General features: G+C 53.8%; 1 protein-coding gene across 1 annotated transcript; it reads left to right on the top strand.

Moving 5' to 3' along the window:
- The first annotated feature begins 305 nt into the window (after positions 1-305).
- On the top strand, positions 306-11,617 carry LOC148182335 (serine/threonine-protein kinase PAK 3-like). The gene is made up of 11 exons (XM_088068936.1): positions 306-488; positions 2,413-2,497; positions 4,845-5,363; positions 5,533-5,596; positions 6,435-6,483; positions 7,500-7,609; positions 8,796-8,913; positions 9,306-9,405; positions 9,825-10,021; positions 10,929-11,066; positions 11,519-11,617. The coding sequence occupies exons 1-11, from the start codon at positions 306-308 to the stop codon at positions 11,606-11,608; spliced, it is 1,653 nt and encodes a 550-aa protein (XP_087925062.1). The 3' UTR covers positions 11,609-11,617.
- The last annotated feature ends 3,019 nt before the right edge of the window (positions 11,618-14,636 follow it).

Genomic DNA, 14,636 nt, shown 5'->3' on the forward strand with positions numbered 1-14,636 from the left:
CGAAGCGGGACGAGCCAGCGCTGCTCCGCCACCGCCTCCTGCCGAGGCCCCAGCGGCAAGGAGACCGCGGGCAGCCGCTCCCGCAGCGCCCTCAGCCCAGGGCCAACACGGGCCGCCCACGGCACAAGCCACCCGCCACAGCCCCCTGCCGCCCCCTCCCGGGCCCGCAGCGAGCCCCGAGCCCCCGCAGAACCGAGCGCGGCTCCCACCTGCGATGGCCGGGGCCGCCTCCGAGCTCCGCCGCCGCCTCACCGGGCTCCGGCCGCTGCTGCCGCCGCTGCCGGGCCCGCACAGACGCTCCGGCAATGGCGGCTCTCCCAAGCCACGGCCGCCCTGGGGGCGCCAGCGGGGCCGGGCTTGTCCCCGCTCTGCCCAATCAGCGCGCGCCAGAACCACGACTGACGGCAGAAGCAGCCAATCGCAGCCAGCGGCGGGCTCTGCACACGGCACAGCCCCGCCCCGCGCTCTCAGGGCCCGCCCCGGGCTGCGTGAGGGGAAAGGCGGGGATGAGGAACAGCCCTGGAACGGGCCCGGCCTGAGCCGCCATTGAGCTCCCAACACAAACAAAGTTCTCCGCACCTCCCGGCCCGCCTTGCCCAGCCCTGGCTGCTCGGTGCCTCCGGCTCGGCGGGAAGCCCTGGAGCCTCATGCACGTCTAATTAGGAGCATCAGTGCATCGCTTTGATTTACCCCAAAAAGGGAAAACCGCCCCAAACCCTTGTGGATGAGTGTGGGAGGGGAGAGATTTCTTGCACAAAACTCCCAAAAATACCAAAACCAAAGCGAAGTGAGCCGGGACCCCCCAGCAGCGCCTCTCTGCCGTCCCAGCTGAAGCCCTCGCTGGCTGCTCCAGGCTGGATCGGCACACTGGGAGCACTGGGAAGGGGCCCCGGCTCGGGGCGCAGCCCCCGGGGCAGCCCCACGGCCCCCACGGCAGCTCCAAGGCTCCGCCAGCCGGGATGGAACGTGGGACGGGGAGCAGGGGAAGGGACGGGGCTACCGACACCGAGGGAACACGAGGGACACCGGGGGCACTTCACAAGCATTTAATGCAAAAGATAAAATCATAAGGGAGACAAAAGTAACAGCACCTGTAGCACCACAGCACAGGGCCACACAAGGACACGTCTCACTGCAGTGGGGTGATGCTGGCCCGAGTGCAGGCACCCAGCACAGCTGCTCTCTCACTGCCCTCCACAGCCACACAGGGAGAGAAAATTTAACCAAGGGTTCATGACTTAAGGACCCGAGACTGTTTCCTCATCAAACACAGTCATGGGCAAAACAGGAAATATGAATTGCATTTATTGCCATTAAGCTCAGAGCAGGAGAATAATAAGACCCTTAAAAGCACCTTCCTTCCACCCCTCCCTCCTTCCAGCTCTCCATCCTAACCTGGCAGTGCAGGGATACAGGGAATGGAGCCATGGTCAGTTCATCTCCCGTGGCTTTTCCTGCTGTTCAGGGACAGGAGTCATTCCCCTGCTGCACTCTGGGGTCTCTCCCACTGGAGACTTCTCCCAGAACTTCTCCAACCTGAGTCCATTCCATGGGGAGCTGCCCCCTCACAGTGCTGCAGCGTGGGTCATTCTGCCACGGGGTCAGTCCTTCCAGGACAGGCGGCTCCAGCGGGGGCCCCTCTGTCCACAGGTGTCCCCCGGGGTCACAGCCTCATCTCAGGCATTCCCCTGCTCAGGCATGGGCTTCTCCAGGGGCTGTGGGGGGATCTCTGCATTCTGGTGAATCTCCAGGGGCTGTCAATCTGCAATTCCCATTGTTGGTCTGAGTTCTGATGGATGTTCCTGCCCCAGTGTTCATCCAGGTGCCCACAGGGAGTCAGGAAGATCTGTTTGGTCAAGGTTGAGCTCTGTGAGAAGCTCTTCCCACACTGGGGACACTCATAGGGCCTCACCCCAGTGTGGATGTGCTGGTGCCTGATGAGGGTGCAGTTTTGTGAAGCCCTTCCCACAGTCAGGGCAGCGGAAGAGCCTCTCCTCTGTGTGAATCCACTGATGTTTGATGAGACCTGAGCTCCTTGGAAATCTCTTCCCACACTCAGGATGCACTGGTGTGCCCCGAGGTTGGAGCTCCAGCTCAAGACCTTTCCATACTCCCCACACGTGCAGGACTTTTCCCCTGTGTGGATCTTCTGGTGACAAATCAGATTGGACATCTCAATGAAGCTCTTCCCACGTTCCCCACACTCACTGGGGCATTCTCCTGTGTGGATGTTCTGGTGCCAGATCAGGTGGGAGCTGTGACTGAAGCTCTTCCCACATTCCAAGCATTTGTGGGGCTTCTCCCCACCATGAGCTCTCTCCCCCAGCTCTGAGCTCCGGCTGGATCTCCGGATGCCTTCCTGGCACAGGGGGGAATCTTTCTTCCTCACTGCTCCCTGGGCTGGGTTTGCAGCCCCTCCTCATGCAGGATCTCTGGGGCTTTTCCTCCTCCTCCATCCGGCCATGGCTTGGGAATGACAAATCCTGGTTTGGGGGAAACCAAAGTGGGAGTGCCTTGGAGTAGAGGCTCCTCCTGCCCAAGTCCATGTCTAGAGCTCAGCAAGAGTCTTGTGTCCATGAAAATCTCCAAAATATCAAGATTCAGCTTCAAAAATATCCCCCAGGAGTTCCCCGTCTCTTGTCTTTCCTATTTGGGCTTCCAGAGGTTTCACTTCCCTGGGATGATGGGGGTCCAAGGGCTCCAGGGCTTCCCCCTTCTCTGGGGTCCTCCTTAGCGATGATCCAGGGGCTTTTGGGGGTCCATGGGGTCCCTTCTCCCCTGATGCTCTGCTTTGAGATCCCAGGGATCCCAGGAGTCTCTCCTCTCCAGGCTCCCACCTCTCCAAGCTGCCAGGGTCCCCCAGCTCCGGGATCGCCCCTCTCTGCTCTCCCCACTCTGGGGGTCCCAGGGGTTCCTCTCCTCTGCTGTCCCGGGGTCCCCAGGACCAATGTCCTCCCCCAGCCAATACTGGGCAATGGCCATGTGGACCCCAAAGATCCCCCAAGGGGCTCAGCTTTGGGGTCTTGCAAGATCCAAACCTACACACCCAGAGAAAAAAAACCTCCCAGGGACGCCAGACAATATTTGGGGCTCAATTCCGCAATCTGCAAGTTCCAAACACACCCCAATAAAAAGGCCCTCTCAGGGTTCCCCTGGCAGATTTGGGACCAGCTCCCCCTCCCTGCTCACCTGCAGGATGAGGTGGGGGCGATGGGCCCGTGGCCGGGGGTGCTGCGGACACAGGGGACACTGGAACCTCCAACTTCTCCTTCTATTCCTGTTCCTGCTCCTCCTTTTCCTTTCTCCCTCCTCCTGCACCTCCTCCTTCCTAATCCCACCTTCTCCCCAGTTCCTGCCTTCTGTATATTTAGAGTGGAGAACCTTGCTTGTTTTTAGAACTAGAACAAAGATTCCAGATGAACAAGCCTTGCTGGTTTTATTCAGCAGTATCAGTGACTACAGGTCGTGTTTGCTTTGGTTTGGTCCTGTCCTCGTTCCTCCTCAGTGCTCAGGCTGGTCTATGGGGTGTCCTTGTTTGCTGCATTTTCAGAGTTCCTCTTGGATCCTTTGGGCAATAGGCTGTGCCCTGGGAGGATTCTTTGTGCTCCTTTGTGACACAGGAGAAGCTTCCAGGCGGTTTTTGCGTGAGCGGCTGCTGTGGTGTCACAGGAACGTTGCCACGTCCCCGTGGTGTTCCCGTTGCTGTGGGACACGGAGGCCTCAGTGTCCAGAGCGGCTCTGGGCGCCTGCTCGTTGCCAGAGGATCCTCCTGCCCGAGGCATTCTCAGCAGCCAGCCCAGCCCCTGACGGGTGTCCTTCTGTGCTTGCAGGGGTACAGTCTGCAGACGTGTGCAGCGCAGCCAAAATGATGCAGCAAGTGGTTGCTGCAGTTGGCACTCTGTTCTCTGTGGCTTATTCGGGGTATTTTTTAACCCACTTGGCACGTAAGTTGAGGTTTTCCCTCGGTGCAGCATCTGTGGCTTTGGGCTTGCCGTGTGCTTTCTGTTCTTCCCCTGGAACGGAGTTGACTCTGTAACCAAATTTTCCTGAGGACACGGTTGGTTTGGGAGAGCTCCTGCCAGCAGCTGCAGCTGAAAAAGGGGGTGTCTGCAGCCAGCGGGGCGTGCACAGCATTTGCAATGAGGCCTGGGGGGTTCTGTTCCCTCAAGCGGGGAGTCTGTGGCAGCGGAGCCTGGAACTCCCTCCGTTTGCTGCTCCAGCCAAGAGCTGACACAGCCCAGTGTTTTGTGCTGCTCTCTTGCTTGCTGTGTGAAGGGCCTGTGGCTCCTGGACGGATGCTGTGAAAGCAAAATGCTCTCTCGGGCTTGCCTTGCTCATTTCCCACCACAGGCAGTTTTTTCCTAACAACATCTGGTTCACGTTCCCTCTCCCATTGCAGGGCACCTCACGCGTGGATCCTGAGCAGCTCCTCCTTCGGTGAGTGGCAAAGGAAGCTTTGGTGTTCAGAATTGTGCAGCAAGTTGTGAGCTCGGCGTGTGGCAGCCGAGTGCCAGCCTGGGAGGCTGAAGGAAAGTTCCTGTCAGTGTCTTTGCCGCAGCAGCAGCAGCAGCAGCAGCAAAGAGATCCCTGGCAGTTTTCTCTGTTTCTGCTGAAGAGCTTTTGAAGAGCTGCAGGACTGGTTTTGCAGGCAGAAGATTGCTTGCTGGCTTTAGCCATGGTGGAATATGGAATTCCCAGTAATAAGTGGCAATGTTGACTTTAGCCCATTGTTAGTTTGAACAGCTCTGAACCCTATTTCTGCTTAGTGCAGCTGGATGTGTAGCTGAGGATAAAGAACGTGAAAACTGAGACAGAACTTCCCGTCCCTCACGCTCCCGTCTGTCCACAGGGCACCAAAGCAGCATCAGCACCTCCTCTGGCTCCCTCTGCTTGCAAAGAGGAGGCCAAAGAGGAGGAAGAGAGCAGTGAACTTCCCGCTGTTCTGGGAGACGAGGGCGAACACCCCGCGCTTTGGGAATACAACGGCGAGGCTCCCGCAGTGTGGGACAAGGACAGTGGACATCTCCCGGTGTGGGACGAGGACGGTGGACATCCTGTGGCTTGGGAAGAGGAGGGTGAACATCTTCCAGCATGGGAAGCAGACAGAGAATGTCCCATGGCTTGGGAAGATGATGATGAACCTGCAGAATTTTGGGAAGAGGACGAGGAACCTGCACTGCTTTGGGAAGAGGATGGGGAACCTCCCTCTGCTCCTGAAGAGGACACTGAAGCTCCCTGTGTTGCAGGATCCTGGGCTGAACATTCTGACAGCAGCACAGCCCTGCAGCCAGAGGGGAGAGGGGAGTGGAGCCTGATGCAGCTGAGTACGTCTGCTCTGTTCCCGTGTGCCAGAGCAGGGTGCTGTGTGTGTGTCTCAGCATCAGCTGCACCCAGGGTTGCTCTGCAGCTGAATGGCACAGGGTCATTTATTGTCCTTCCCCAGCTGAGAGCAAGGGGCTCCCGGCCCCAGGGAGTGGGGCTGCATTCTGGCTCTCATCTGAGAGGGAGCATCTTCCACGTGGTTTCTTTCAGGGAACACCGTGAGCGTGGGGGAGCCTGCCGAGAAATACCTGGAACTGGAGCAGATTGGCCAAGGGTAAGTGCAAGGCAGTTACTTCTGCACAAGCAGGGCCCAGGTATTTTGCTGGTGCAGGATCCAGTGGGAAGTCAGGAGAGCCCCAAACCCCTTCAGACACTGGGGTACGATGCTGCTGTCTCTCAGTGCTGATCAGAATTGATAACTGTGGTCAGAAGGCACCGTCAAAGGCCCCTGAGGCTGGCAGTGTCCTGTCTGCAGCAAGGAGCGGGACCTGGAAGATCTTCTGTCCCTGGAATTGGATTGCCTAAAAGAGCAACTCACCATGTGGTGACTGTGACTGTCAGAAAACAGTTCTCAAGGAGATTTCTTTCAAATATTTTGTTTCAAAAATTATCCATCAGTCAGGATTATCAACATAATGGTTTAGAAACAGAAACCAGAGATGAACTAATAAGAGCTCTTTTCAGCACAGGTAGCAGACCCCATACATTCAGTAACAGACACAGAGCTGCTGCACTCGAGGGGAAAATGCATCACCTGCCTGCTGGCAGGGCCCTTGGGGATCCTGCAGGTCTCAGGCAGGAAATATATAAAGGATGAAATACATTCTTTTCCAGTTCTTTAGACACCCACCCCCACCTCAGGTTTTGAACTGAAGGAATTCAGTGTGGACATTTGGGATTTCCTCCAGCCCTTTTCCTTCGTGTTGGGCCTCAGTTTTCTCTTGCACACCTTGCATGGCAGAAGGCTGGTGGCCGCTGTGCTGTTGTTTGAAGGGTGGATGCACTCGGGTGTTTTGTGAACGCTGCAGGCAGCAGAGATCTCCTGTCTGGGCTGGCTTTCACTGCCAGGGCCTAAAGCTCTGCTTCTTTCTTCTCTGCTGTTTTGTCTCCAGGGCTTTTGGAACCATTTCCAAAGGACTCGACAGGGCCACTGGAGGAGAGGTCAGTGTCAACACGCCCAGCACGTCTGGCAGCTCTCGAGGGCTTTCCCCTCTGCTGGGAGCTGTGGCTGGAGCTGTGGGGCCCAGCAGAGCTTTCCTGCACAGGCTGCTCCTCTGAAGGCAGAGCAGTGTCAGCCTGCAGAGCACAGCTGGGACAGACTTGGTCCTTCTCAGGTGCCCAAAGGAAGGCAAGGAGGGCAGCGGTGTCTGTCAGAGCAGGACACACTGGCTTGGTCTTCATGTCTAAAAGTGTGAATGCATCAGCTGGTGGAGACTGAGGCCCAATTTACCTTCATCCCAGCCTCGGACAGGAACACTATTTAGCAGTTTTATCATCCTGAGTTTCATCTTCAAAGGATACCTCAAGGCCTAATTAAGGAGAGATCCTGCTTGGGCTCAGTTTGGGGTTTTAGTCCTACTGCAGCTGTCCCCACAGAGACAGGGAGAGAAATGAGAAGATGGATGCGCAGAGCAAAGTTCTCTCCGAAACCCTGCAGCCGTGTTTGGGTCTGGTGTCAGTGACAGCTGTGACAGGGATTATCTGAGCAATGGATGTGCACGTTTGCTTTGTTGTGCTATCCCAAACAGAGCAGGGACATTTGAAATCATGGCCAAATGCCATAGAATTGCTAAAGGGTTCCCGGCTGTTTTGCTCTGTGTGCACAGAAACAGAATTACCTCCTGCTTGCAAAATCTGCTGGAATAATAATCCTAAGAGTGCTGAGGCCATTTGAGAAGACTGTAGGTGCAGAGAATCTTGTTAGAGCTTTGAGGCTGACAGCTGAGGCACCATTTCTGCAGAGCTTACAGAGCCAAATGTCTCTGGCCATGAGTCCTGTAACAGCCCCCAGCGAGCAGAGCAATGGGCTGTGGGAATGGCACTTGCTGAGCTCTGGTGTCCCATCCCAAGGCAGTTTGGCACAGCCCGGCTCGGTCGTTCCAAAAAGACTCGCTCCGTGTTTGCTGTGGCCTCCTGCCACAGACTCCTCCAGTGAAAGGTCTGCAATGTCCCTTCAGGTGGCCATCAAGAAAATGAGTCTCAGAGGACAGAACAGGGAACGAGCTGTGAATGAGGTCGTGGTCCTGAAGGACAAGAAGAACCCCAACATTGTCAACTCTTTGGACAGGTGAGTGCTTCAGGTCTTCTCCCGTGCACGGGCCCTGCGTTCATCTTTCCTGGTGTGATAAATATAACATTGGATAAAAATTCGTGAAAGAGAATAAAGAATTATATGTTATATTTGTAATACTGTAAAGATGCAAAATGTTAAATAATCCAGAGATACCTTCCCGAGTCGGGCAGTAATGACCGGCAGCAACGCTTATCAACACAAAATAAAAAGCAGGACACAAGCAATCAAACCAGACAATGAGAGTGGCTCCATCAAGATATCCATCTGCTCCCGCACCCAAACTGGCCACTCCATTCCCGGAAATGCAATCAGAGGACACTCAGAGCCTCTGGCATGTGAAAGGACTCTGTTCCACCGACCATTGACTCAGCTCAACGACCAGGGAAGTCTATTCAAACTCTTTTGTTGGACGGTGCTTCCTCCGGATTTTTTATTAACCCTATTTTGCCATTGCATTTATAACACAGGCATCCCTGGTCTGTAGCCTGTTCTGAAAATGCCTGACCCTGCCATATCTTCCCAGAACAACAGCCTGGCACTTCACTCCTTCCATGTGCTTTTGTTGCTTTGCTTTGGCTTTTTCTTCAAGTTGACCCCATTTGCTGTGTTTTACAGCAAGTGCTGATAAACCCTGGTAGAAATTATTTTCCTTGGCTGCTTCTACCCAGCCCTTTCCCATTGCTGCAGATGCCAGGAAGACCAGGTTCTTGTTTCCAGAAATGCCTCATTTGCCCATTTTACAATGGCCTTGCCTATTTCTGAAGGGACTTTGTGCAAGGTTTTCCAAGCATTTGACTGCTTTTGCCCCAAGTGCTGCACGGCCTCCTCCCCTGGATAACTCTGGAAGTTGTGTTGCCTTGTTCCAGAGGGAATGGTGGAACTGATGAGTTCAGATGCTGAAGCAGCTGGGGGCAAGTGTTGTGGTTCCACATTGAGCTGGGCTGTTGCTAAAGTGCATTTTTCACCTGCTTGCCATCTAAGGCCCCTCCTTTCTCCCGGGTGCCTCCTTCTCCTTTAGACTGTGCAGATTCCAAGGCCTGTGCAGCCTGGCAGGAATGTCTCTCCATCTGATTCTGTCCTCATTGTCAAGTGACCTGGGAACAAAACTCCACTCCGGGCTTTTCCCTGGGGGAATTGAGCAATGCACATTCATCTCTGTGCCATTGTTTTCCTCTTCCAGCTTCCTTGTTGATGGAGATCTCTGGCTGGTGATGGAATACATGGATGGAGGAACTTTGCAGGACGTTGTCAGACAGACACGCATGGCTGAAGGAGAGATGGCAGCTGTCAGTCAGGAGGTGAGGGATCCTGCTTGTGCTTCCCATGGCTGGGACACCATGGTCCTTCCAAAGAGGCTGTGAGAACAGAGTGGCTCCACGCTCCGGCCTTTGTTTCTGTGTTGTTTTTATGAGCTGGAGAGGAAAGAGCCTCTGAAGTGAACGGCCTGCAAATATCACTGCATTTCTACTCTGTTCTTGTCTCCTTTCCTGCTGTTGTGGTACTCTCTGTCTTTTCTGGATTTGATTTGCTGTTCTCAGCATTGCCTTGAACCTTTTGCCTGGAGCCTGTCTGCACTGCACTCCTGGGCTGTCAGAGCAAAGTTGCTGCTGGCAGAATTCTAAACTGTCCTTTCTTGTGTGATATATTCCGGCCACTGATTTTTTCCCTCGTGTTTCTTGTTGTCTCTCAGTGTCTGCAGGGCCTGGATTTCCTCCATTCCAACTGGGTGATCCACCGAGATCTGAAGAGCTCCAACATCCTTCTGGGAATGGACGGCTCTGTCAAGCTGGGTGGGTGTTCCTGGCCAGGCACGGCGCTCCCGGGGTGCGGCTGTGGGGCTGCTTCCCAGTGAGGGCCAGAGCCCCACAAGTGCTGCTGGTGGCACTGCCCGGCCCCTGCTGCCAGCTGAGAGCGGCTGCCCTGTGCAGAGAGCTCAGGAGAGGAGCAGGGTGTCAGGAGTGCCTTTGCTCTGGGTATGGCCTTCCCAGAGGGGCAGGAGTTGCAATCTAAAGCTTCAAAGGAAATCAGTAAAAGCCAAGCATGAAAGCTGAGGGCTTCTTTAAGGGTCCAGTTCCATCTTTCCTTGCCTACAGCCCTGAGGACTTTTCCAGCTGGATTCAGCACTGCATTCTCAGACTGAGAGTGGGGAATCTTTGTGCTTGGTTTCCTCATTGCAGCTGCCTTTGACAGTGCTTGTTTCTGTCCTCAGCTGATTTTGGCCTCTGCGCTCAGCTCAGCCCTGAGCAGGACCAGTGCAGCTCCATGGTGGGCACTGCTCACTGGATGGCCCCAGAAGTTGTGACCAGTTCTCCTTACGGCCCCAAGGTGGACATCTGGTCCTTTGGCATTGTGACCATCGAGATGGTGGAAGGAGAACCTCCTTACTTCCAGCAAACGGGGGCCATGGTAAGAGGCAAATTCTCCAGGCTTTGCAGAGGCCTGTGAGCACAGGGTGACCCTGCACTGGGAGGAGCAGCTGGAGGTTTCTGCACATCGCGAAGGGAATTCCCACAGCACCTGAGCCTGAACACAGACAAATATTCTGCAGTTTCCAGCAACAATTTGCTTTGGGATTTAAATTGTTGCAGCTCTTGTGAGGATGACTCAAATACATGAAGCAAGTGCATCAGCTCTAATGTTGTCTTGTAGAAAACCCCAAACCAACCCCAACACCCACACCCAAACCCAACAAGTTTTCTGAAGGAGTTTCTGAAAGAGGTTTTGTGAGATGAACTCCCCCCTGGCTCTTCTCACTGGGAAACTTGTCTACAACATGAAGATGATTGTTTAACATCCCCACAGTCTAACATATTTCTTTCCTAGTCCAAGCTACTTTCTCTGTGTCACCAAGCCTGAGCTTTCAGCCACACAAACCTGCTGTTCCTTGCCTGGCAGCTTCTGGCATGGGGCATCAGGAATGCATTTACTTGAGTGTCAGTGGCACTGCAGAGATGCATTTGATGTAAGAATCTCTTGAAATAACACAGGCAGACCACACTCACTCTTGAAAATGGCCTGTAAAGCTGGTGTCCGTATTTGGAGAAGCAAAATGGGCTATTTCTGATGGAGGTTCCTACTGACAAAGTCAGCCAGTGCAATCGGCTCTGAAGGCAAGATCATTTGGATGTTGCAATGGCTGTGGCTGCACCAGGGTTTGGGTTTTTTGGCTGGCCCAGAAGAATGAGCTGTGAGCAGCAGCATCTCTGCCAGGGAGGAAAGTGCCCGGGGAGCTGGGGCAGAGAAAGCAGGCTGGATGTGAGCACTTGTGGGTGTGGAGGAAGCTGTCAGAGCGCTGTGTTTGCTTTTCCTGCAGGCCCGCGCTCTGATCCGGCAGAACGGGACCCCGCAGCTGCAGGAGCCCAGGCGCCTGTCGGCTCTGCTGCGGGACTTCCTCGAGTGCAGCCTGGAGCCGGACGAGGAGCGGCGCTTCTCTGCCCAGGAGCTGCTGCAGGTGAATGCCAAGCGGCTGCGGGGGAAACGGCAGAGCCAGGGAGGGCTTTTCTTGTGGGGCCCCCCTCCCATCATCTCCAGTCCCGCTGCTTTTCACACGCAAAGCAAGCAGAATCCTCGCCTGCTTTGGCTTGGCAGGCTCCTGTCGAGCTCATCTGGACCTGGTGCCTCCCCACGAGCGGGGACATCTTCAAGCACATCAGGTGGCTCAGAGCCCTGCCTGACCTGAGCCTGGATGTTTCCAGGGAGGAGGCACCTCCCGCATCTCTGGGCTCCCTCTGTCAGTGTTTCCCCACTCTCCTGCTACAGCAATTCTTCTTTAGATCTAATCTGAGCCTGCTTCCCTCTCTTGACTTTCAAACCATTCCCCTTTGTCCTGTTGCAACAGAGCCTGTGAGGAACTTGAGTCTGGAAAGTAACAGTTCATTTCTTTCTTTTTTATCCCTTGGGCAGCACCCATTTTTGTCATCAGCCAAGCCTCTCTCCAGCCTGACCCCTCTGATCACTGCAGCAAAGCAACTGAGGGAGCAGCGGAGGAGATGAAACACTTCAGGACAGCCTTTTGTTACAGTAGTTAGGACAAGTAGTTAGTAATGTTAGTTAGCACTGTGAGTTAGTTAGGGTAGTTAGGACAGCCTGTTTGTTCTGGCAGTTATTTGAATAAAATCTCTGTTAAACCTCCAGTCCCTTGAGGTGTCCTGTCCTTCTCCCGCTGTGACTCAGCTGCCCGGAGCACTGCGAGGGGAGAGCGGGCCCAGCCTCGCCCAGAGCTGAGCCCCAGCAGAGCCTGGCAGAGCCCAGAGCAGCCTCGGCATCTGCAGAGTCAGCCTGGAAGGAGGCGCTTGGAGCCTTCTGGGCTGCAGCCGGCTCTTGCTTACAAACTGTGTGCGCTGGAAAATGCCTCTGGTTCTGCGGGAGGGCAGAAGGGGCCCGGGGAAGGCCCAAGTGCTCCATGCAAGGGAAAAACCTGCCCTGTGTTTGTGATAAATAACTATGTTGTTGTTGCCCTTTGCTATTATGTGCTGGCTTTTGCAAATTATTATAATCACAACGATTTTGATATAGCACAGTTTGTAATCACTTTTAGCTGCTTTTGATATAGTAGTGTTATAAATGACTTCCAAATTTCCAAACAATCAAATTTAATTAATTGATAACATAGTTTAATAAATTGGATACAAAATAATAAAAGACTACAATTTAGTAAAAGAATACAATTTAGTATAAAGAGATACATTTATTGGATATAATCAGATATATATTTATATATATTTATATATATGTGAATATAATTGGCCAGTGGTTACAAATGGTTAAGGCATAAGCAAAACCGACTGGGGTGTAGGGGGGGTCTTCTCACCTCACCTCACATAGGAAACAAAGCACTTCAAGCTAAACTTATAGACTGTATGCTTATACATATTCATTAATGTTTCCAGTAAGTTTTCTCCTATTTCTGATTTTGCTGACTTTATGTCACTTTTCTTCACGGCACATGCATCATTTGTTGTCAGGGGGTCTTCAGTCTTCTTTTGGGGGTCTTTTGGCAAAGGCTTCTCCTCTTCCTCATTGTCCTTTGGACAATCTTACAGGTTTGCATATGCGTACTAAGCATTGTGTTATGTTAGTCTACTAATTAGCCTTATATTTACTAATCTTTAGGCCCAATGCCTAGATTCATTATAATTTTGGTCCACCTCAAGGCTGTTTTGGTCCTGAGACACCATTTATCTTCTAAACTACATCCTGTATCTTAATTTTGACATGTAACATCTGTAAAGGGGTACATCTGCTTTGTAACACTGATTCTTGATGGTCTCTAACAATAAATTTAATAACAGTTACAATTTAGTTAGCACGAATCAATTCCATTTATTACACTGGAAATGGGAACCTCTGCACTTCCATTTCTGGGTGAATCCGCCTTCCTGGGCACAGAGACCCCCCTGACTGTTCATTTCAGGGCACTGTGATCCCTGAACCTCCATTTTCAAGCACCAGAACCGCTTGAACCCCAGAACATGGGAAGGGACCCCCCTGAACTCCCATTCCGCTGCAGCAGGACCCCCGTGCACCCCTGTATCCAGGACTGGAACCCTCCCAAACCCTCCATCCTCACACCCTGGGACCCCCCTGCAGCCGAGCCAGGGACCGGCCTGGCCCGGCAGGCCCCGCTGTACAAGGCTCAGCGAGCCCTCCCAGGGCTCTCCCACTGCAGAGGTAAATCAGGGAGAAGTGCCAGCTGACCAGCCCTGCTGGGGAGACGTGTATCCAAAATGAGAATGGATCCCCCAAAACCACAGCTCTTCCTTTTAAACAGAAAAGGGGGAGATGTTGTGGTGTGGTTTTCTTTAATTCAAAGTTTGAAGTTGTTGCAGTCAGCAACCTCAGGATCTCGTCCAGAGAAGCCGCAGGATTCTGGGGACCAGCATAGAACACCAGCCAGGACGGGCTGCCGGTTCATGAAACCATTTATTCATCGTAAATGGAACCATTTATGTATGGGAACCAACTCAGGTCCAGAAGAGAGAGCCCCGAACAGAGCCCGAGCAGGGGTTTTTGAGGGACAGAACTCTCAAGGGTTTCCACCTTTGAGGGTGGAGTTCAGGGTCAGGGACCAGTAGAAGCACACCAAGGGAGAAACCCCCAGGGACTCAAACCCAATCAGAACTCCTGGGCCGCCCTTCACAAGGGGTTTGGGGTGGGACCCAAATGTAACCCTTTGTCACCCCTGAGGCCGCTGACACATGAAGTTGCTTGTATAAGTGGTTTGTTCTGTTACCCCCCCTGCTTTGTTGGTTTAACCCAAAGTTATCTCCTCCCCTGCCCTGCCCATCATTGTATCCCAACCCCTTTTTCCAGCACCTTCCCTATCAATCTTGTCCACCCTGCCCCTTGTTCCCAAATGTTCCCTGTCAATCCTGCCTTATGCCAACCCCTGCTTGGACGTCCCCTTTGGAAATCCCCTAATCCACAGCACCCCATTGATCCATGTGTCCTATTCCCCTCCCCAGGATATCCCTCACTGGTTGAAGTTTTGTATCCACCCCTGGACCCTCCCCATATATAAATTGCTGTACGCTTGTATTCTGTGTCTTTTGCTCCTGGTGCTGCTGGAAACCGCCCCCGGCAATGCGGGCTCAGCTCCAGCTGCCAGGTGGAGCACGTCAGCCTGGAGCACCCCCTGAGCCGGCACTGGGGCACGGCCCGGCCCCCACAGCGCCGGGGGCAGCGGGGGAGGCACTGGGGGGGCTGGGAGGGGGATTGGGGTGTGCTGGGAGGAACTGGGAGGGAGTTTCAAATAAACTGGTTTAAACTGGGGAAGGGATTGATGTGTTTAGGATGGCTGGGAACAGGTTTGAAGGATTTTGGGGAGGGAGGGATGGGGTTCTGGGGCTGCTGGTGGACACTGGGAGGGATTTGAGTGAGCCTGGAAGAGCTGAAAAGAGATTGGAGATTGGAAAGCAGGGATTGGGATGAGGTTGGTTGTACTGGGAAGAGACTGGGAAGAGTCTTGATGAGTCCTGGTGGGGCTGGGAAGGGACTGGGAGAGGGTTTGGGGGTCCTGGGG

The sequence above is a fragment of the Pseudopodoces humilis genome, chromosome 33, assembly GCF_049639895.1.
Source record: "Pseudopodoces humilis isolate 2021_Gansu_Grassland_sample_001 chromosome 33, ASM4963989v1, whole genome shotgun sequence".
NCBI classification, from domain to species: Eukaryota; Metazoa; Chordata; class Aves; order Passeriformes; family Paridae; genus Pseudopodoces; species Pseudopodoces humilis.